Below are 24544 nucleotides of genomic sequence, written 5' to 3' on the forward strand. Positions count from 1 at the left end.
TGTGAATAATTATGAAGAAATTAAGAGCAACTTTAATTTTCCTGTTTAATCCCCACCAACCATGAAAGAAGATGATCCGAATCAAAAAGCCAAGAAATCAGGTTAAATGCCATCAATCTCCATATAAGGCTAATCTATGTATAGACCCAAGTAATGATAAGAGAGAAGGTCAACAAAAGTCAAATTTTGTTCTACTTTTAGTTGCCTCAATTTATACTCCCATTAATTACCCTCTCTTAATTTCCCACCAAATTTTGCTTCTGCAAAGTTAAAACCCATAAAAGAAAAATCAGTCTCACTTCTTGTATATTTTATTTGTGAATTCAGTTAATGTTTCTCACGTCCCACATTGTTTGAGAAGACTCCCTTTTCCTTCAATCCAACTCCACCTTTCTCAAATCTCATAATGCAATAGAAAAATCTCTTCTTTTTTTGGGGCTTCTTCAAAATATTATAAAAAAAATCCAGGAAACGTTGCTGTCATTGCCAGCCATGACCGAGGTGCTCCATTTTCCTTCACCTCAAAGCACTAATACTTCCTCTCCTTCCTCTTCTTCCGAACCTGCCTTGTCGTGTGGTCCCCAAACATCCTTAGCCTGCACTCATGACAGAGATGGGTTTGTTAATGAAACAAGCTGTGGTGGTGACCCAGAGGGAGAGGTGAAGGAAAGACAGAAAGAGGACACAGATCAGTTGCCTTTGTTAGCTTTGCTTGTCACCCTTTTTAGGAAATCTTTAGTTGCTTGTAAGAGTACTGATAGAAGGGAGCTTTGTGCTATGGAGATCGGTTCGCCAACCAATGTCCGCCACGTTGCACATGTTACCTTCGATAGGTTCAATGGCTTCTTGGGTTTGCCTGTCGAGTTTGAGCCTGAAGTCCCCAGGAGAGCTCCTAGTGCAAGGTTTCGCCTTTTCCTTTCTTCTTTCCAAAAAAATTATTGAAATGTTCCTTCTGGTTTTGATTTTCTTTTCGTTTTGTTTGGGGTCTATTAGCTTTGTAGTCTCAACATTTGCTGCATTATGGGGTTTTCTCTATGATACTATTTGTCTGGATTTTGGAGTTGTTTCACCGGAAGATGGTGAATTTCAATAGTTGAACTTCGGTTAATGCCACTAGCTGCTCTGTGATTATATATATAAAATATGTTCTGTTACCTTGTGTCAATTTTGTGTTTTGTAATTTCTTCTTATTGATTTGATGATGGTTTAGACAATTTGAAAAAAGAACAAAAAGAGAAGGAAGATTTTTGTCTTGATTTAAGCCATTTTTAAATTAAAAGAAATGGTTCCTGAAATTCTCAACTATTTGAACTTCACGTTTCCTTTGGGGAGTTGTATTGACCTATCTCTTAGAAATGCTATAACTGGTTGTATGTTTTCGGAAGAAGAATGTGAGACAACATGTTCTTTACCACATTTGCTTATTAGCTTGTTCTGTTTGACCAAAATGCTTTCCTTGGAGGAAAATGTTGGCACTATGGATGGACAAAGGGTATTCCATCCTTTTGATGGGGTGAATACACACACATACATGTTATGATATACATATATATATATATATCAATCAGTTATATGTCATTGAGAATCATAAAGTAGTTTATTCCTGGTTTTGATAGACATATACCAGGTATGACTTGACTTGGAATGTCTTTGAGGAGGATTTTTGAGTAATTGGATCACTTTGTTAAATTTCTTGAAAGTTAACTAATCAGAAGCTTCTCTTTCAACTCCTCAAGTTCCTATAGCAATAAGTCTTCATTATCTGGCATTAAAAAGGTCAATTGTCTAGGTGAGACATGCAGGAACCAAATTTTCTCTACTCGTTTTCCAACTTTCCATGGTTGGCTGGCTAGTAGCTTATCTGGCTGAGTCGTCGTTTTTTCCTAAGTGTTCTGGTGAATCATTTCAAAGAGAGTCTGGATGATTTCTTATGTTTTTCTCTTTGTTTCTTCCCTCAAGTTTCATCAAGACTGAGATGCATCTATCTAGTAATTGAGCTAGCAGGAAATCTGTAGCCAAAATTTAGGTAAATTCAAGAACGGGCAAGGGGAAATTTCACAGAGGCAGCTATATTTGGGGGAAAAGGCCTCTGTCTAAGTTTAGAATTGTTTGTATGATGCGACAAAATGATTAGAGTAGCCAGTTTTTCATTGTCTTCTTACCATATGGAGTTAATGGTCTGAACTGGGAGGTAAACATGTAGGGTCTGAACTGGCAGTTTAGTTTACTGTTCTAGATTGCTGCAGAACTTAATTGCCGACGAATGTTTGAGATCTTTTCTCACTCTACTTCTTCCATATCTGTTATAGACGAGTACAAATGCTTCTAATGTTGGGTTTATCCCTTCAGAAAAGTTAACAAATTAAGAGGACAGTGAGCTTATATGGCATCTGTCTTTATTGTTTGTTTAAAGAAATACAGGGTTAGTTCTATCCTTTTTTACCTTCTTTGTAGGTTATATGTTTAACATCAGGATTTATGAGGATTAAAAAAAGCAATTCATCGGGAAAAGATTAAAGGCACGCTCAGTGCGGGTTCTCTAGTGCTTGGAATTCCTTTAGTGCGGCAAACTTTAAAGTTCAAGTTGGATTTGCTATGCACACCCATAAACATACATGCCAAATGTTGAAATATGTGCTTTTGATTATAGAAACCGGAACTTCTGCAATTGTATTAAGTAGTCTTCTTAATTTCCGTAGTGCCAGCACTCAGCATCACCGGTGTTTTATTTCTTCATGTAAATTATTGTGTTGTAGGATATTCATGGCATGTATAGAAGGCTAACACCTGAAAACAATCTCTTTTGATTATTATGTGTCATAATTTGTTATTTCGTTTTTGGCAGCGCAACTGTCTTTGGAGTTTCCACAGAATCCATGCAGTTATCCTATGACTCCAGAGGTAACAGTGTGCCAACAATACTCCTGCTAATGCAAAGGCGTTTGTATGCTCAAGGTGGCTTGCAGGTTGTCTTTCTTTCTTTCTTTTTTTATCCTCCCTCTTCCATATGCTGTATCTATGAAAATTGGAGAACATAGAAGTCTTGCAGTATTTTCTGTTATATTATGACCAAAACTTATCGTCTTACATGTTCCTAGTTTTGTTTTAACCCATACAGATTTCTTGAAGGTTTTTAAGTTTTATGCTATGAGTTGTTACCATTGACTTCACCACATGCAGGCAGAAGGAATATTCAGAATAAATGCTGAAAACAGCCAGGAAGAGTATGTTAGAGAACAGTTAAACAGCGGAGTTGTTCCTGAAGGGATTGACGTACATTGTTTGGCAGGACTAATCAAGGTACAAAAATGCCATTTTAATCTTACTTTATCTTTCTTTTACTTATACCTGAAGATGTATATGAAGTTGAATGAAAAAGATGAACTTACTGCACATAATTTTTTAAAATGTATCCCAAATGTAAATTTTATCTTGTAATTTTAAGCATGCATCTTATGCTTGAATATCCAGTTATATCTGGGGGGAAGCGGCTTCAGCTGTATCTTCTTCAAAATTTACCCATTTTTTGTTCTCTTATGAAACTCTGATATACTAATTTGGTGTTAGTTATTCTTAGGCTTGGTTCAGAGAACTTCCGACCGGAGTTTTGGATTCATTATCTTCGGAGCAAGTAATGCAATGCCAGACTGAAGAGCAGTGTGCTGAGCTCGCAAGACTTCTACCCCCAACAGAATCTGCTCTACTGGATTGGGCTATCAATCTCATGGCTGATGTTGTTCAGCAAGAACATCTAAACAAGATGAATGCACGTAATATCGCTATGGTTTTTGCTCCAAACATGACTCAGGTGAGTTTATTTGAGTTTTCACATGTTTATTTCACCACTACATATGCCGCTCTGGTTAAATACAGCAAAATGGATCTAATCTACATTTGAAAAAGTTTGCATCCACATTGGGTATCCAAACTTAGTACATCTTGAACAAAGCCTTCATTTCCCACATTAATATTCGTGGCCCGCATCTTACAATCCGGTGCTGCTGAATTTTGTGTTAAAATATCAGATGGCAGATCCCTTGACTGCATTGATGTATGCAGTCCAGGTGATGAACTTCCTCAAGACACTTATCTTAAGGACCCTGCGGGAAAGAGAGGATTCAGTGATAGAACCAACTCTGGCATTCCATCTGGAACCTTTCGATGAGAATGGAGATCAAACCGCTTCACTCTCCTGCATTCAAGATACTGAAAAGGATAATGAAGAGAAAGAGCTGGTCTTTCTTGCTGAAGAACCTTTAAATGAAAGTTTCAGGAATTACAGTCAAAACAACGAGATGCCAAATACTGAAGATCACAGTCCGATACCCACCATCGAGAAGCAAACCACTGACGCTGCTGATCATTCTGATGACACTTCAGCTGAGGTTGAAACTTCCATCACTGAAACAGATGCCATTGTAGCTAACCACCTGAAACCTGGAGCTCCAGTGAATGCTGGAATGAACAATAATGTTGGTCAATCAAGTAATTCAAGTCTCAAAGAATCCAACAAACTTAGGGGCCTGCAATCGGTACTTCAGATTACAAACAGTGTTGAGAAGACCAAAGTAATAAGCAATTTGAGCCGTGTAGATTCAAGGATAGAACGTATTGAGGCATGGCGTTGAAGGGTACTCAACCGCTGTAGGACTCTAAACTGATACTTTGACATGATTGCTGTGAATGTTTGTTCATTTTGCAAGTTGTGAAGGAGAAAAAAAAATTGAGTTGTTCGTGTATCTTTTCAGTGTGATTGACTTGTTTGCTTAACCTTCTAAATAACCCTAACATTTCTATTTTGATATGCAGTTACCTCTAGAGTTCAATGAATCCCAACATCTTTTATTTTCTGGTTACCGTCTCTTTTGTATAAAAAAATGTGTTTTAGTTAATAAATAATGCTGTAATAGCTGTCAACATGTTGCAAAACAATAATGACCACCAATTTGAGTCAACTTATAAACAAACCATCCATATTATACTCCACTAGAAGAGGTACAAACTTTCTCCAAATTAATAGCATCTTCCCCCTTGATTTTTTCAACTCATTATTCTAATGTTTAACACTGCTTTCTCAAACGACTAACTCATAATCTCTTTATATTTCCTTCTTTTCTGACGTGCTTCCTCCTTTTTTCTTTTTTTTTTCTCTCTCTCTTTTTGGAGAAACAATTAGCAGTGGAGAGCCAGCCCATGGCTGCCTGTAGAAGCCTTCAGCACATATTTGAACACACATTACAACCAGAAAGCCCAACACTGCTTGGAACCCTCTCTTCCTGTAAACAAATCATGCCTGCAGCTGCTGCTATTCAACCTACTGAGCAATCTTCAGTCACTGAAATCATTGGTGAACTCCATTTCAAGGAAAACTCTGAATTACCCTTTCCTTCCGCAATATTGAAGCACTCCAGGGAGGGTGAAAACACTAGAAGCTCAAGCACCCCAAAGACCATAGGCCATAAAAAGAGCTACTCATTAAACACTGAGAGCCTGCAACTGTGCACTGAAGGAATGGATTTGGAGAGCTGTGGTGAGATGAAACAAGAGCGGCAAAGCAGCAAAGGGGAGATAGATACAGGAAGCAGCATAATAGATAGAAGGCAGGGAGAAGTGAGGATGATTAGGTCAAGAAGATCAAAAAGTATAGGAGAATTTCCACCACCCATTCCTAGTATTGGGAATTGTGGGAAGCCTTGGGTATCATTCAAATCATACAGGCAAGATGGCAGGTTTGTGCTGAAACAGGTGAGAATTCCTACACAAGAAATGTTGCATGCATGTAGGGAAGATGGGCGGTTGAAGCTGCAGTTTATGCAGCAAAGTGATGCATATATGCAACAAGGATTTGAGGAAGAAGGATTATTAATCAATGATGTAATTGGTGAAGCTAAAGAGCAATGTCAAGCCTCCTAACTATCAGAGGTTAATCTAGTTTATTTAGCCAAATTGCATTATAAAAGGAGGAATAATTACTTTGTAAGGTTGATTTTGCTTCATGTAATAAATATGAAAAGAACCTACTTTTCTTGCTGTATTTTTTTTTGACAGAATCTTGCTGTATTTTAGATATTTTAAATTATTGCAAAATCAATAAATTAAAACTCACTCATAGCAAGATAAATTTGTGTTTTTAATGTATTTATTTTTAGTTAATTATCAAAATATTATTAGATTTGAATTTTTTTTATCAAGTAGATGTGCTGAAATTCAAAATCATACAAAGAAAAGGATATAACCAACTGGACAAACTTGGCTTTAGGAATTAATCAATTCTTTGTTTTCCCTTCCACTTCCCGCGTCAGTTGCTTTTCATTCTGCTATTATTTTTCCTTTTCATTTTTTCAACATTTTGGCTTATTTGCCTTCTAAGCCCTTTTCCCTCTCCATAATTCCCATTAAATCCATTTTCATTCACCATCTAGAATGATTTATTTCATGTTTAACTATTCTCCTTTTTAGCCTTAGTCCGGTTATCGCTCTAAGAAAGTAATCGTGAGATATGAACCCATACTAAATACTTTGCAATTCGGTATTCGCTATCTCTCCGGTATATGAGATAGTACAAATTTGTCCTTTAAAGTTGATTCGATTTCAACTCAAAAAGCGCACGTTGGGTTGGAGTCTTTTGGTGTACAGTTGAGAAGTTGAGTCGGCCATGTTGTATTCAAAATCCCGCGAATAAATTGGCGTGTTCAGTTGGGAAAAGCTAGTTGGATTTCGTCAAGGGAGATTGTGACCGGATTTAAACGACCCACACGGTTGAGACCGTTAATTCGAGTTGCGCTTTTTAGATCGCAAGGCTATCCAAGTCTTAAATTACGAGCACATGTCACGTGGTTAGAAATTCAACAATGGTCGATTTGCTATTTAGTGTTCAAGTGAAACCCTAAGGGTTTAAGGTAATATTTTCATGAATTAGTGAAATGATCATGTTTATTTTAAGTAAAAATGCATGGAAATGATATTTAGTCATAGTTTTGATATTAAATCTTGTGTATATGTGATATGCTAATGAAGAGAAAAAGAAAATAAGTGATCATTAAGGTGTTGATAAAGGGAAGGAGATAACAAAAAAAGTCAACGGAAGAAGAAGAAAGCTCATCCAAGCTTTTGTTGTGTAAATACCTCAAGAATTTTACTTTATCTAATTTAACCTAAGTGTACATAACACCCCTTATCCGACTTGATCGTCGGGGCCGAGCAACACAATGCCACATTCGTTGCCAAAGTAACTACAATCAAATACACCATAAATAAATCAATCAAACATTCAATCATGTCATAAACACATTCACACTATGATACACAATTAAATTCGAGCTTACGAAAGCTCTTTTGTAGACTTTAGCATGAAAAAAGACCAAATTGTAAAGTTTTCAAAACTTTAGATCAAGTATCGGTACTTTTGAAAAGGTACTGATACCCCTTTTAAACTTCAATGTTAGAAAAATCATTCATGTCTCATTGGTATCGGTACCTAGCATATGGTATTGATACTTCTTATATAAAGTATCGATACTAATTTTAGTACTGATACCAATTTGCGATTCTGTTTCTTTTTGTAAAACCTTAAAAATGTTCAGAGTATCGATACCTTTGTAAAGAATCAGTACCATGAAAAGAGTATTGATACTTTAATCAGGTATCAATTCTATTTTGGCAATCTATTTGTTGAAAAACGATTTGAAAAATGCTAGGTATTGATACCTATACTAGGGTATAGATACCATAGTGCCAAATATGTCAAAAATCTCCCATTTTGATCCTTTATCATGATTAAATGATATTTGAATGATGATTTTGCTTTTGATTAATTTGGCGTGTTAAGCCATCAATTAAGCCATTTGAATTGGTTATGTTGAATAAAATGTTTTGGAAATGATAATGTTTATGATAAGTATGTTCTGTTTTAACTTATTCATGTTATCCTCTTGAATTGGCGGCTTTCACTTGGTAAGATGACTGTGTTGTGTTGAAAATTGAAGGCATTTTGGTAGGATTAGGTGTAATGGTCTTGTATATATAGCTAAAGGTGAATAATTAGATGATAAGGTATTGTATGGTTGATTGATTAGTTATACATGAGTTGGTTGTTAATTGGTTTAGTTGAATAACCTTATTTTTGCTGAATGTGGATGAAAACATGTTTGGAATGAATTGAAATTGCTTAATGTAGGTACTGAATATGCATTTTGGAAAAAAACAGATGAAACATCGCGACGAGAAGTCTTTAACGTCTTGATGTCGATTGACAGTGAGTGACGTCGTGACATGACTCACTATGATGACATCGCCACGACGAGGAAACTTAAGGTCCTGCCTTCGGTCTAGAACTTTTAAAAACTTTACAATTTGGTCATATTTATATTCAAGTTAGCAAAAGAGCTTTCGTAAGCTCTTTTGAGACCCAAATATGTTTGTGTATCATGTTGTGAATACATTTTAATGTTGAATTACATGTTTAATTGGTCGGAAAGCATATGAATGCCCGTAATTGCTCCGACAACGATCGTAACATCGGGTGACTCGAACCTAACGATTTGGTCGAGCTAAGGGGTGTTACATCAACGACTATGCACTTCGGTGCATTACAGTGATAAGCACATTCATTCTAGTGATTTTAGTATTAGTTTCGCATATCCTACTAGTTTTGTTGAGTCTACATGGGCAAAACATAAAGTGGTAAGTGAATCTCATAGTGAATTGGTAAGTGATATAAGGTATGAACATTTGAGTTACCTAATTTTTGAAGTTTATTTAGTTCTAACTTAATATGTTACATTTATTGCACATACATGTATAAATTTAATATTACAAAAGTAAGTTTAATTCTTGATGTACTTAACTTTCACAAGTTTAACACGTTATTTTTCCAACGTGTAGGTAGAGGATTGTCTAAAAGCTTTTTATCGAGGGTTTGACATTTCCACATATCATCACTTCACAAGTCTTGGAAGAGAGTATGAAATCAAACTTTTGGTGTTATTTTATAGCATGTACATAGGTATTTTTAAGTCTATGTAGAATGATGCTAGTGAATGCATTTTGTGTAGGTTAAATATTTTTATGGCCTAATGGATTTAATTGAATTATGCTTCGAGTATACGATGAATTAAATGGTTTTTGATGTGTTTTCATGGGCTTAAATGATGGGTTTATGTATGGAAATGATTGGAATGTGTTTGGAGATGTTTAGAATTAAATTTGGAAATTGCAAAGGCGTTGTCAGGACAACACCCAACTTGTGGTCATGATAATGATGGTATTACTCCACTTCTCCCAAACAATGAATTAGTGCCTAAATGTGACATCCATTGCTCAGGTTATCTATTTAATCTAGGTAAGGGGTGTTACAAAGAGAATATGAACTAAATCTACAACTGTGTGCATAGTACATGACTAGTAATTAAATTTAACCAAAAGGATTTAATTGCTACTGTTTGGTTCAGGTCTAAAATTTCAAAATTCGAAAATTAAAAGAGACTAAAATTGATCAATTCAAAAAGTATAGGAACTAAAATTGATCAAATTAAAGTATAATGACTAAATCCACAACTTTTGTAAAGTATAGGGACTAATAACATCTTTCAACCTTATGTTTTCTATTTTGATTCAATGACTGAATCCACAACTTTTGTAAAGCATACCTTTCCTCATATAAGATGACTTGGTATCTCAAGTCAAAGGGCCAATTTTTGTACAGTGGCCATGTGAGCTTATTCCAAGACACTTAAGTGGTTCTATCGAGTGGAGTCCTCATAGCGAGTCATGTTTGGTGAACTTGTTTTCAAAACATACATCCATTGTTATCCTCATGTATCTTAGATACTTCAACCTACAGAATTGGTTGCATACAACCAATGCATGAAGGCCTGACATATGCTAGCCTCTAGTCAAACTTGTTTGTAGGCCGGGCTGAATTAGGTTCGGGCCAAGCTCATTCTAGGTGTATACAATTTGAACAACTTGTATGTTATTCGTACTAACACAAAAGAAAACCCTTGCAATACTACTTGTTAGTATGCGATTTTGCTTTATTAATTCATATATCCCAAGTGCAATCCAATTGTCATTAAGGCATATATTCTGTCATCTCCCAATTGCACTAGTGGCAATCTTACCGGCTTAACTTAGTAAAATGTAAAGAAAATTGAAAAGATAGAAAGTTATAAGAGTAGAAAATAGAATGATATATATATATATATATATATATATATATTCTTTTCATAGATGTGCTTGGTAGGAAAGGAAGAAAGAAAAGTAATTTTCTTTCTTTTCATTGTTAGGTAGAGTTGAAATATGAGAGGAAAGAAAACAATGCTTTTAAAAATGCATAATTTTAAACTAATATTATATATATATATATATTTAAAACTTTTAACATATTATATTTATAAAATATTATTATTTATTAATTAAGTAAACTACAAAATAATCATTTATGTTTGGTTTAAATTATATTTTGGTAACTGAACTTTAATTTATTACCAAATACTCACTAATATTATTGATTTATAATATTTTAATCATTGCACATTTAATTATCGTTACCAGTGTAACGACAGATTGTTTAGCATCTTTGTGGCTTCTAAAAAGCTCCCTTTGGAAGCCGAGAATGGAGAAAGAATAAGAGAGAAAAATAACAGGTAAAAAAAATAGAAAGAAAGAAAAAAGTTTACATGAAAGAGAGAAGGAAAAAATGATAAAAAAGAAAAGTTTTTAACAGTTCGTTAATGGCAGTAAACAGTTTAATAATTAAAATGTTAATGAATAATATCAATAATTGTTTTATAATATTTAATGGGTAAAATATAATTAAAATATACATAAATGACTAAATCCATAATTTATCCTTATGTTATATAAATTTAATATGCGAATGTTTTAGCTCCAATCAATACCAAAATTTTATGGTCAACTTGTGACAAACATATGTGGCTCATGCCACTCTGGTTAATCATTGTTGAATATCCCAAATAATATAAGGTGGAATGCAATGATTTTTTTGGTTGAAAAATCGAATTAAAAAATTTGACTAGGTACATTGGATTATTCAACAATGTTGAATAATTAAAAAATATGTTAATAATAATTAAGAAAAAAACAAAACAAAATATAAAAATAAAGTAAAGTAAAGTATGCCAATAGTTACTCAACTTTGATAAAATAACGTCACTAAACTTTTAACTCAATCACTAAATTTTAAAAAAATAACAAACCAGCCACTCACTAACGTTTTCAATTACAAGCCTAATAAAACAGATGACGTGATTAGTTAACTTGCTAGATTGGATATGAGCAGCCGAAAGGTCATAATTTGGGGGTGAAAGGAATGGACGAGTAGAAAATAAAAAAGAAAAAGGGAAGATTGAAATTTGGGATGGGATGGGCTGGGTTGGGCAGTAGAAGAAGAGAAGAAGGCTGTTTCACCATTTAACACTATTTTTGGCAAAAAAAATAAGTTATTTTAACCTTTTGTATTGATAATCTTTCAACCTTTGAAATAACCTTTTGTATCAAAACTGCCTCAAAATCTGTTGGGTTTCACGATGATTGGGTTGGTCTTGGACCACTAAATGACTCCACCGTGCTACTCATGCTACTCCTCGTCGTCTCTGCGAGTTCACTTCCGAATCTTCATAATTGTCGCCCGTCTGATGTAACCGACGGTCGTTGGCGATAAAGCCTTCGTTGTTTCGACGATGATCACGATCCATTCCTAAAGCAGGGAAATCAGAGGAGTTAAAAGGGAATTCATTTTTGCTTTGTTTCCACAGAGGGTAATCGCCACCACATCGTAGGCTCGAGCAGCTTCTTTAGCCGAATTGAAGGTCCCTAGCCAAACCCTAGTTTTTGTCAATGGATCTCTAACATTCGCTGCAAATCTTCCCCATGGTCTTTTTCTTCCTCTTATCTTCTTCTTTTTCTCTTATTCTTCTACTGCCCAGTTAGGGTTTTGGGGCCATTTACCATGACAACTAGGATGCCAACGTGGCTAGTTGAATGACAACTAGGATGCCAACGTGGCCAGTTGAATGACAGGTCTGCTTTTCATTAGTGACGTAATAGAAAATGGTTGTTTGTGGTTGGTTTGCTATTTTTCTAAAATTCAGTGATTGAATTGTAACTTTTCAAAATTTAGTAACTGTTTTGTTATTTTAACCTAAGTTTAGTGACTATTAGTGTACTTTACCCTAAAAATAATTTTAAAAAATTTATATTTAAAAAACTAAAGATGAAAATAATGCAAAACATATTTTAAAAAAACCTAATTTTCTGTTAAAAAGTATAAAACCAATACCCTAAGGTAACGTTTGGTCGGGGGTAATGGCTATGCCATTACAGCCCTATTCCGTGGGCCCCACCTATTTCGTGATTTGGTTGGGTGTAATGCCCTATTACGGGCTTATTACATTACGCTTCTATTCCCAAAATTCTCTGATTTCTATTCGCTTCCAAAAGCTCAGTTTAGCTTTCCGTTTAACCCTCCTGATTTCTAAGCCCTGTTTTACCCTCCCAACCCGAAAGCCACCTCCAAGTTATATGCTCTATCTTTTTTGTATTTTCTTTGATTTTCTCTTCATCTTTGATTTTTGTATCAGACCCTTGACAGTTGATTTGGGAGGTAGTGAAGAAGAACAATTGCTTTTTGGTGAGGCGGTTTGGAAGAGGAACGCTAGCCTTGATTCAAAGAAAAGCCCAACAATCTCTACAACCTCCACTCCTACAAACACTCTGGTATTCTTTTGATCCAAAAGTTTCATTTTTTACTATTATTTTCATTTGAGGATATTTGATCCAAGTTTTATTTTCTGTTTCATTTCTTTTTCGTTTCTTATAAATAAAGCGAAATGGTATTTTTCATAAAAAAAGAATGACTTATTTATATATGAATTGTAGTTATCGAGGAAACATGAAGGGAAATATTGGGTATTTCTTAGAATTGGATCTGGTTTCTTGAAAAATTGAATGGATTTTACCTTAATCTGAGTAAATTCTAGGATTTTCTGGGGAATCCTAATTGATTTAGAACTCTAACGAAATGTAGAATAAAATTATTATTTTTATCTTTCGAATGGTCAGAATCGGAGAAAATATTGTTGACACCATTTTATGATGAAAAACGGGGTCGACTTGGGTTTTGGAAAATGAAAATGAAAATGAAAATGGGAGTCGCCACCGATCCTTTTTGATGAGGTGTGATCGGATCACCTCGAAAAGTGGTTGTTTTTAACAAAATGATTTGATTTTATTAAAACAACAAGTTTGGTCCACGAAATTCAGAAAAACGGGCTCGGGAGTCGGTTACGCACGAGGAAGGATTAGCACCCTCGATACACCCAAAATTGGAACCTAATTGATTATTTAATGTCTTAGTGTCGAAAAACTGAAAACTTTAAAGAAATTTAAAATACGATCCTTAAAAAAACTCGAATAGCATAGATTAAAATTCAAGAGGATATTTGACAATTTGGTTAAACGAGAAATCGAAACCCAGCACCTTAGGGCACGTTCCTCGAATTTCCAAACGCAAAACATTGCCTTATTTTGAAATTTTTGAAAGGATATTTAGCAATTTGGTTGAACGAGAAAAATCGACACCCAGCACTTTAGGGCATGTTTTCTCGAATTTTCAAACGCAAAACATTGCCTTATTGTAAAATTTTTAAAAGGATATTTAGCTATTTGATTGAACGAGAAAAATCGACACCCAGCACCTTAGGGCACGTTTTCTCGAATTTCCAAACGCTAAATATTGCCTCAATTAGAAATATTTTCCCTTTTTTTTTGAAGTATGATATTTATATGTATGATGGAATAATAAACATGATTATGTAAATAAAAATGAACAAAAACAAATAATAAATCAATCATGCATATACCATAACAAATAAACAAATAAATAAACTAAAGCATAAAAATAAACATATAAATAAATACATAAATGAACATAAAAATAAAGGAAAATATATGAAATTTATAAAATATGAAAAATATGTATGTACATAAAGGGACTATATATATGTATATACATAAAATTATAAAATATAAAAATATATATAAGTATATATTTTAAAATTACTATATAAAAATATATATATAAGTAAGCATATTCATACATATATACGTATGTAAATTAAAATATGAAAAGTATATACATATAGGTATATATATATGAATCATAAAATATAAAATACATATATAAAATACATATTTTAAAAAATGAAGAATATGTAAATATATATATATATATATATATATATATATATGAAAATAAAATACATATATAAATATGTATATGGATATGTACAAAATTATGCAATACATAAAAAGTAGGTATGTATATAAGTATATATAAAAATATAAAAAATATACTCCTATATATAATAATAATAATAATAATAATAATAATAATAATAATAATAATAACAATAGGACTAAATCAAAATGGAAACGAAATCTAGAATTGAAATCAAAATAAAATAAAGTAAGGGATTAAAATGTGAGGTAGCGAAAAGTAGAAGGGCCAAAACAGTAAATAAACCAAAGTCCCAAAAAACTGTGCTGCAGTGGACTAAATTGAGAGAAAAATAAAACTTTGGGGCCGAATTAGAAATAAAAGAAAATAGCGAAATAGGACCAAACTGTAATGCGCTGAAAAATAGGAGGGACTGCGTGCATAAATAACCCATTTAAAGAAAACACGCGGATCCTCCCCCTGGGTCGGGTCACCGCGCAGGACTGGGAGTGAAACGACGTCGTTTTGGGTGTTTTGGAGCTGAGCCAAAACGGCGCCGTTTCACTGGGGTATAAAAATTAGTGTTTTGAGAAAAAAAATCATTTGAACATTGAAAAGAAAAAAAAACAGAAGAAAGAAAAGAAAACTCTCTGGACTAAGTCCAGATTCCGGCCAAGGCCCCCCGCACCGGCGTCACACCGGCGTCGCGCCGGCCACCATGTACGGTGGCCGAAAATTTGAGAAAAATGTATTTTTCCCCCTTTTCGCACCTTTCTTTTTATATATTTCTTTGCTCGAATATGAACTCTCTTTTTTGGAGAGAAAGAAAAAAGACAAAAGTAAATAAGTAATAAAATAAAAGAAATCTAAGCGGAAACCACCTTGGTGTAAATCTATTCGTTTGTTTTTGAATCTGTTTTGTATATTTTTTTGCTAAAGTGCTCTTACAAAATAAAAAAAAACCCCATTACAGATGCCAAGGTCGGTTTTTAAACCGATTCTCCTACCCCCCCAAAAAATACAAAAAATATTCTTTTATTTCTTTTTCTTCTTTCTGTCACTGCTTTGGTTGCTTTGTAGGTACTTGATGATGCAAGTGGGGTGATGGCGATGGGACGTACGCGGCGGCCAGCAGAGCGGTGGTGGCAGTGGAGGCGGCGCCGAAGTCAGAAGACAGAGAGCCCTAGGTGCGGCGCACCTAGGGTTTTGTTTATTTTTGTTCTTGTGTGATTTGGGCTATTAGGGTTTGTTTTTGGGTATTGGGCTTGGTTTAATTATAATTGGGCTGATGGGGTTTTTATATTAGATGGGTTTGGTACTGAAATTTTGGGTTGTGGGCCCGGGCAATATATTGGTCAGATTAATCGCTTCTTTCTTTGCTCGTTGTAACGTAAAATGAGCAAAGACTAAGAAAGCCCAATTTTGCCCGGTCTCGCCGAGTCTTGACTTCTTGGTGCATTTCTTCTTCAAGTAGCTTTATTCCAGTCTACCGTGTATTGTTGCTTCGATCCATTTCACTGCACTTCAGAGAGATGCGTCCTGTAGCCTTTATCTTCTTCGCAGCAACTTCAGGGGGGCGAGGTTTGTGGTTTTAAGCCTACTCCACTATAACGTCAGGGAGATAAGACTGGCTATGATAGATTTAATCCGACCTACTGCAATTTCAGAGGTATAGGCATTGGCGCTTCGGCCCACTCCACAACGTCGGGGAGATAGAATTACTGGCTTCAATATACTCCACTTGTAATCACAGGGAGGTAAAATCTGCCATCTTCAATGTGCTCCACTTTGGGAGATAAGATCTGAAACGATCTACTCTACTGTAACCTCAGAGAGATAAGATCCTTTATTTTAATCCGTTCCACTGTAATCTCAGGGAGATAGGATTACTGGCTTCAATCTACTCTGCTGTAATCTCAGGGAGATAAGATCTGAAATTCTTTGGTCTGCTCCACTGTAATCTCAGGGAGATAAGACCTGATGCGATCTACTCTGCTGTAACTTCAGAGAGATAAGATCCTTTATTTTAATCCGCTTCACTGTAATCTCAGGGAGATAGGATTACTATCTTCAATCTGCTCTGTTGTAATCTCAGGGAGATAAGATCTGAAATCTTTAGGTCTGCTCCACTGTAATCTCAGGGAGATAAGACCTGATGCGATCTACTCTACTGTAACTTCAGAGAGATAAGATCCTTTATTTTAATCCGCTCCACTGTAACTTCAGGGAGATAGGATAGTGTCTTCGATCTGCTCCGCTGTAATCTCAGGAAGATAAGATCTCTGGCTTTAATCTGCTCCACTGTAACCTCAGGGAGATAAGATCTGAAATTCTTCGGTCTACTCCACTGTAACCTCAGGGAGACAAGACCTGATGCGATCTACTCTGCTGTAACTTCAGAGAGATAAGATAATTTATTTTAATCCGCTCCACTGTAACATCAGGGAGATAGGATTACTATCTTTAATCTGCTCCGCTGTAACCTTAGGGAGATAAGACCTGTATAATAAACCTAATTATGCCTAATGATTAGGATGGCATGATCAAAATGAATCAAATGCTCCTAACTAGACATGTGTGAATGGTGTTTGCATGGATGCAGAATTTTGTTTTTTCGTGAATGATCTCACTTAGGTTATCATTACTTGAAGTTTATTAAGGCTTTGTCATCGAAGTGCTATAACACCTTCCTTCTCGACTGGCGTTTTCTAGCCAGGTTGCCCCCACCGTAAACCTCAAAGTTTAATCCATTAGGGCGCACAATTTGTGTTATCATTCTCCCACTGCAATCCAAGGGTAGAAATATGTGGCCTTTATCTCAATCCTATCTTATCACAAATCAAGGATGCATGACCAAAATCATTCTGGTTTCTTACACCATTCTCAGGGTGCCATACCAAAGACTTATGCGCAGATGAAGGCTCTCTTCTCCGAGGTAACCTCTTCCTACTGCCTGATGATCATTGTTTGCTTGTTCGTTTAAGCTTTGTCATTGACACGACATCTTGTCATTTTGTTCAATCAATGCACTTGACAACATAATCCAAAGAGAAAGTCTAAATTTAGACTCCTTTCCCAAATTTTCAACCTTTAAATTTGGTGTGTTCTAAACAATAGTCCTGCTTCAGGCTCCTATATTATTTAGAAACTTTTCAGAGTAATATGCAAAACTTCCTTTGTGAAAGTTTTATTAGTCCATTAATCATTATTCCAATGCAACATGTTTGCAAAAAGGTCATAACAATGGATAAGAATAAAGTTGGTTCTGAGCATAGCTCGAAAGAACAAATTATCGAAAATAGTAAAGAAGGATCACAAAGAAATTAATTGGGAATGTATATCTTGGAAAGGACAAAATATTCCAAGAACAAAAAATAATATGAGAATTGGGTGCCCCAGATATCACAGCTTGAACTTCTCTGTACAAACTTTCTGAAAACCATTTTGAGTTGGACATGTGCTTAGGAGATCTACAGCGCTCTGTCGATGCCCCAAGATGTCGCCTATCCTTTCTTGTTGATTCAAGCACAGCAAGATCACCATATGCCCCAATCTGATCAAAATTTGAATTACTCTGATCACTTCATGCCCCATTCTGATCAATATTTGAGTCGCCCTTTTCGGGTTTTCAACTCAAATCCCCTTTGGCCTAAGATGCCATTTGCGGGTTTTCCCCTTAGCCTCTCCATTTTTCATTTTTCATTTTTTTCATTTTTCATTTTCATTTTTTTGACTCAAAGTGCCATTTGCGGGTTTTCACCTTGGTCCTTTCTTCTTCTTTAAAAGACGTGTTTCTTGACTGGATCCGAGTTTATAGGACTAGCAATCTCACTCAGGATCAGTGCTCTTCTGAAAAATGTCTTCTTTACAACGTAGGGACATTCTCGGTTTGACATTCATTTCCCTCTAGAATCCTTTTGGAGAGGAATGATCTTTTTCGACATCTAACCCTCTCGTGGAATTCTCTGAGATGACACTGTTCATTATGGGCTCGTATCATTTATTTCTGGTACATTTGACCCTGAAGAATAGCTTTTAACCTTTTTCCTAGGTTCAACTGATCACATCGCGATTGGATCCATTCTGCTTTATCCAATTCTAGCTCAACTAATACCCGGAGAGAAAGGATTTCAATAGGTAAAACTACCTAAACCCCGCAAACCAAAGAGAAAGGTATTGTCCCGGTACAGATGTTCGACAAGTAAGGAAGGCAAATAGTAATTTCTCATGCCAATCCTTGTAAGTCTCAGTAATTTTCCTTCAATTTTCGATGTTCAACTCTAGGCAATTCAGTGACAGATCGTGGTGTCCACTTTTGAGTTAATTTGAGACCTCAGCGATCGTGCTATTGTTTAAGCTCAATGCATTCTCCAATACCCTCTTCTCTGAAATTCTGTATCGGTATACGATGACTTTGGCTCATTAAGTAGCCTTTCAAAATGAAGCAATGCCCATTAGAAGTCTTCGATAATGGTGATGTCCATGCCCCATTATGCTCAAAATTTGAGTCGTCCTTTTCGGGTTTTCAACTCAAAACCTCATTTGGTCACAAAGCGCCCTTTGCGGGTTTTCGCTTTGGCCTCTCCTTTTCTTTTTCTTTTCTTTTTCATTCTAATTTTTTCATCTAGATTTCTCTTTTTCCATTCTTCTTTCTTTTTTTCATTTTCATTTTGATCTTGATTTTGATTTTTTCTTCTTTCTTCTTTTTGTTTTTTTTATTTTGATTTTTGATTTTTTTCATTTTCATTTGGACTTTGATTTTGATTTTTCTTTTTCTTCCCTTTTTTTGATCTGAGCCTTTTGGGGCTTAACTCACTTACGTAAAACTTTGGATCTTCCTCTTTAATCAGGATGGACCCAACAACAACTTGAAGAGGTAGAAATTCGACTTCAAATGGGCAAAAGTATGCTGACTCCACGAGAAAGGCATTGCCCCGGCAAAGAATTGTACCGTTCATACTGTAAATTTCTGACATCGCGCTATTGTGCAGATTTCATTATCAGCGGTTAATCCGGGCATATCCTGGTATGATCATACAAAGACATCTTTGAACTCTAGAGGTAACTCAACAAGGCTTTGTTTCGTCTTTGCAGTCAGGTCAATTCTAATCTTCACCAAACTCACAATTTCTAATGATTTCTTGAGAGGTAGGATCTGTCTATCCTCTTGTTCAACCATCCTTAACAAGTTAGGAGATAAGCTACGATCTATGACATTTCCAAAGTCATGAGATCCGTCTAAACACATGTCTCGCTCAAAAGGAAAATCTGAGTCTGTAGCAGTGTCACTCATGTCATTGATATCTGGAGACTCATAATAAGTACCAAAGAATATACAAAAGAAAGTATAAATTTATGAACAATTATTTATACAATATGATTATGAATGAATGAATGATGTGGAAGAAAATCCGAAGGAATGAAATAATCAGAAATAATTATTCAAAAAGAATGAAAGAACATTGGCTCAAAAATGATCGCAAAGATGTATTTTATTAGAATAATAACGTTCAGATATGAGCCTATTTCACAAAGGAATTTCTATCACTTTTAGGCTAAAGACAACAAAATGTTCTGAACATTACTCTAGAAAAGCTCTAAAAACTATAGGGATTTCTTCCGCAGTCTAATTGTTTAGAACACTCCAGAATTCATAAGGACAGACATCTAACAAGGTCCCTTCGCAATTGTGTCTTCAGACACGTCGTTGATGTGAACATTTCCCTACATCTCTTCATACATCGCATTCACCCTATTGTCAATCATGATTGGGTAGCGGATTTTCTGCAGTAGATGAGTCACCCAACTTGACAATACCCATGTTGATGAGTTTTTCAACTAGCTTTTTGAAGGTGATGCAATTCTCTATTGAGTGCCCCGTAATTCCTGCATGGTAGTCACATTGTGCGTTTGCATCATACCACTTTGGATACGGAGGTTGTGGGGGTTTTGAGTAGGAAAGGGAAACAACATGCGCATCGAATAAACTTTGATACAACTCTTTATATAACATCGGAATTGGTGTGAACTGGAGCTTCTCAGTACCTGGTTTCGATCCAGGTTCTTGCCTCAATGAGCCTTGTTGACCAGCAACTCCTTTTCCTGGATGACTTACAGTAACTGATCTTGAGTTACCTATGTTATTCACCTCATCTTCTTCTATTCTTGAGACTGACTTTTTGTTACTCTCTCCACCATCTATTCTTCCACTTCTGATGGCATTTTCAATCATTTCGCCATTCATGATTATGTCTGAAAAACTCTTTGAAGCACTTCCCAACATATGCGTGATGAACGAGGCCTTCAATGTGTTGATGAAGAGCATCGTCAATTCTTTTTCCAAAAGAGGTGGTTGCACCTGCACTACCACTTCTTTCCCCCTCTGAGCATACTGTCTGAAGCTTTCGTTCGATTTCTTCTCCAAATTCTGCAGAGTTATCCTGTCAGGCATCATTTCTGAGACATGATTGTATTGTCTCATGAATGCCTGTGCCAAATCTCTCCAAGTAGCAATTTTGGTTCGGCTTAGCTGATTGTACCATTTTAACGCCGCACCTGTAAGACTATCCTAAAAGCAGTGTATTAATAATTGATCATTATTAATATACCTCGTCATTCTCCTGCAGAACATAGTGATATGGGCTTCTGGGCAACTGGTCCCATTATATTTCTCGAATTCCGGCATCTTAAATTTGTAAGGAAGTACCAAATCCGAAACTAAGCTCAGATCTTTCGCATCTATTCCACGATAGCTGTATATACTTTCTATTGCCCTAAACTTCTCTTCAATCCATTTCCATTTCTCCTCAAACTGCTTTGGTAACTCTTCCTTCACCTTGTCTTTCTCAGCTACTTCATCGAAATCCGGGACAATAAAATTAACCAGATTATCGCCAGGACTAGAACCAGATCCGACCTGAAGGTTCTTCGGCATTGAAGCATCACCTTGAAAATGCTGAGGCCTAATCAAAACAGAAGGTCTTCGTGGATGTGGTTTAGTCTGAACTTGCGCATGCGGAGGCGTGAAACCTGGAGGAAAAAGTGGTTCATAATTGTTTTCTTCTTCATCGCAAATCACAGGACCTTTCCCTTTATCCACTCCCTTGGTTATTAATTGCGTCAATTTAGTCATTAAGTCATCTTGAGACTCCTTCATCTTTTGTACCATGTCTTTCTGGATCTTTTCCATATGTTCTTTCATTTGCACCTGTAGCTGTTCTTGCATTTCTGTCTGCATTTGCTCTAGTTTCTCTAATCTTTGATCCATTTCTTTAGTTCCTGTTCTGGTAGTGCAAGGGTGTTGGTTTGGTAGGTTGGTTTCCAGGTTAGCTGAAATAAATTTACTCGTTTAGATTCTTTCAATGGATTTTAATGCATGTCATGCAATGTAATGCAAATGCATGAAATGAATGCCTAAAGAGACGTTGATTCTGATTCAATTACATTTAGGAAACTTTTCTAGAAAGCAAATTCCCTTACATAAAACGGATACATGTACGACCTCACCTCATATTCCAAGAAACAACATCAGTCTTTTTCTTCATTTGCATGCTTGAGGTAATCTTGCCAATAGATGCCATTGCTAGCTCATTTTCTTGATCTTGGTCGCGATCCATCATCTGCCCATCTTCATAAGGCTCGTCTGCTTGTCGAAGGCTTTTAGACAATCGTCTCGAACCCTTAGGCCACGAAGTAAAGATCACGAACTCTTTCATCGCCTTTCTTGTGTTTCTCAGAATATATTTGGGAAGTCGTATTGTTTTCCACTTTATCAAGGAATTCGTATTCCATGACAAGCTTTCTAATTTAGTAATCAGACTTGAATCAATATCTCTTTCCTAAGATGCAGATGCGATGCAATCATAATCAAAGCACAATAAGAGGGGTTAGTACAAAAATAAACAAGGAAAACAAAAAGTACCCAATCGGGTGACTACTAGGGGTTTGGAGTGGCTCTATCTAGGCTAAGTTCCTAAGTCCACTATATGAGTTTTGGCTCTAAAGATAAGGTACTCGAACCAGCAGATTCCTCGATCTTCACCCATTATAGGCTCATATAGACCGAGTTCGGTTCAGGGGAATACATTTCCCTATGACTGCACGGAGATGAAAATCTCACGAAGACATAGGTACGGATGTATCCCGAAAGTGATCCACTATCCTGCACGGAGGTGAAAACCTCACGAAGGAGTAGCTTCTCACTCCCACTTAAAAGGTGTGACCAACGGTCATGCAATGTAATGTGCAGAGATATATAGAAATTTGAAATACAAAACATTATAAAAACTATAACTCAAAACAAATGAAATGCAATCAGAGGATCGTATATTTAAATCAAACTTTCAACTTTCGACAAAAAGACAAGAAATAATCAACTCGTGGCTCGACTCACTTATTTTGAAAAAAAGTCCCTAGTGGAGTCGCCAAGCTGTTGACACCATTTTTTTGATGAAAAACGGGGTCGACTTGGGTTTTGGAAAATGAAAATGAAAATGGGAGTCGCCATCGATCCTTTTTGATGAGGTGTGATCGGATCACCTCGAAAAGTGGTTGTTTTTAACAAAATGATTTTATTTTATTAAAACAATAAGTTTGGTCCACGAAATTGAAAAAGCAGGTTCGGAGTCGATTTACATACGAGGAAGGATTAGCACCCTCGACACGCCCAAAATTGGTACCTAATTGATTATTTAATGTCTTAGTGTCGAAAAACTGAAAACTTTAAAGAAATTTAAAATACGATCCTTAAAAAAACTCGAATAGCATAGATTAAAATTCAAGAGGATATTTGGCAATTTGGTTAAACGAGAAATCGAAACCCAGCACCTTAGGGCACGTTCCCCGAATTTCCAAACGCAAAACATTAACTTATTTTGAAATTTTTGAAAGGATATTTAGCAATTTGGTTGAACGAGAAAAATTGACACCCAGCACCTTAGGGCATATTTTCTCGAATTTCCAAACGCAAAATATTGCCTTATTGTAAAATTTTTAAAAGGATATTTAGCTATTTGGTTGAACGAGAAAAATCGACACCCAGCACCTTAGGGCACGTTTTCTCGAATTTCTAAACGCTAAATATTGCCTCAATTAGAAATATTTTCCCTTTTTTTTTTGAAGTATGATATTTATATGTATGATGGAATAATAAACATGATTATGTAAATAAAAATGAACAAAAACGAATAATAAATCAATCATGCATATACCATAACAAATAAACAAATAAATAAACTAAAGCATAAAATAAACATATAAATAAATACATAAATGAACATAAAAATAAAGGAAAATATATGAAATTTATAAAATATGAAAATATGTATGTACATAAAGGGACTATATATATGTATATACATAAAATTATAAAAATATAAAAATATATATATAAGTATATATTTTAAAATTACTATATAAAAATATATATATAAGTAAGCATATTCATACATATATACGTATGTAAATTAAAATATGAAAAGTATATACATATAGGTATATATATATGAATCATAAAATATAAAATACATATATAAAATACATATTTTAAAAAATGAAGAATATGTAAATATATATATATATATATATATGAAAATAAAATACATATATAAATATGGATATGGATATGTACAAAATTATACAATACATAAAAAGTAGGTATGTATATAAGTATATATAAAAATATAAAAAATATACTCCTATATATAATAATAATAATAATAATAATAATAATAATAATAATAATAATAATAATAATAATAATAACAATAGGACTAAATCAAAATGGAAACGAAATCTAGTATTTGAAATCAAAATAAAATAAAATAAGGGATTAAAATGTGAGCGCTGAAAAGTAGAAGGGCCAAAACAGTAAATAAACCAAAGTCCCAAAAAGCTGTCTGCAATGGACTAAATTGAGAGAAAAATAAAACTTTGGGGCGAATTAGAAATAAAAGAAAATAGCGAAATAAGACCAAATGTGAATATTTGAAAAGCAGGAGGGATCATGCAGCATAAATAACCCATTTAAAGAAAACACGGATCCTCCCCGGGTCGGGTCATCAAGACAAGATCTTGGGAGTGAAACGACGTCGTTTTGGGTGTTTTGGAGCTGAGCCAAAACGGCGCCGTTTCACTGGGGTATAAAAATTAGTGTTTTGAGAAAAAAAATCATTTGAACATTGAAAAGAAAAAAAAACAGAAGAAAGAAAAAAAAAACTCTCTGGACTAAGTCTAGATTCCGGCCAAGGCCCCCCCGCACCGGCGTCACACCGGCGTCGCGCCGCCACCGTACATTTTCAGAAAAAG

The 24544-nt window shown here is 35.2% G+C and overlaps 1 protein-coding gene across 1 annotated transcript; it reads left to right on the forward strand.

The window, feature by feature from the left end:
• The first annotated feature begins 233 nt into the window (after nt 1-233).
• On the forward strand, nt 234-4830 carry LOC105799225 (rho GTPase-activating protein 5). Its single transcript, XM_012629662.2, has 5 exons — nt 234-902; nt 2846-2966; nt 3181-3300; nt 3578-3808; nt 4026-4830. Exons 1-5 carry the CDS (start codon nt 493-495, stop codon nt 4626-4628), a joined length of 1485 nt encoding a protein of 494 aa, XP_012485116.1. The 5' UTR covers nt 234-492; the 3' UTR covers nt 4629-4830.
• Nucleotides 4831-24544: the final 19714 nt, after the last annotated feature.

The sequence above is a fragment of the Gossypium raimondii genome, chromosome 9, assembly GCF_025698545.1.
Source record: "Gossypium raimondii isolate GPD5lz chromosome 9, ASM2569854v1, whole genome shotgun sequence".
Lineage (NCBI taxonomy): Eukaryota > Viridiplantae > Streptophyta > Magnoliopsida > Malvales > Malvaceae > Gossypium > Gossypium raimondii.

What these genes read in the sequence shown, in the direction of transcription:
- LOC105799225 (XM_012629662.2), top strand. Translation starts at nt 493, where the DNA reads ATGACCGAGGTGCTCCATTTTCCTTCACCTCAAAGCACTAATACTTCC. An exon ending in AGGAGAGCTCCTAGTGCAAG is followed by an intron (nt 903 to 2,845) that starts GTTTCGCCTTTT and finishes CGTTTTTGGCAG; the next exon opens with CGCAACTGTCTTTGGAGTTT. An exon ending in TTGCTCCAAACATGACTCAG is followed by an intron (nt 3,809 to 4,025) that starts GTGAGTTTATTT and finishes TTAAAATATCAG; the next exon opens with ATGGCAGATCCCTTGACTGC.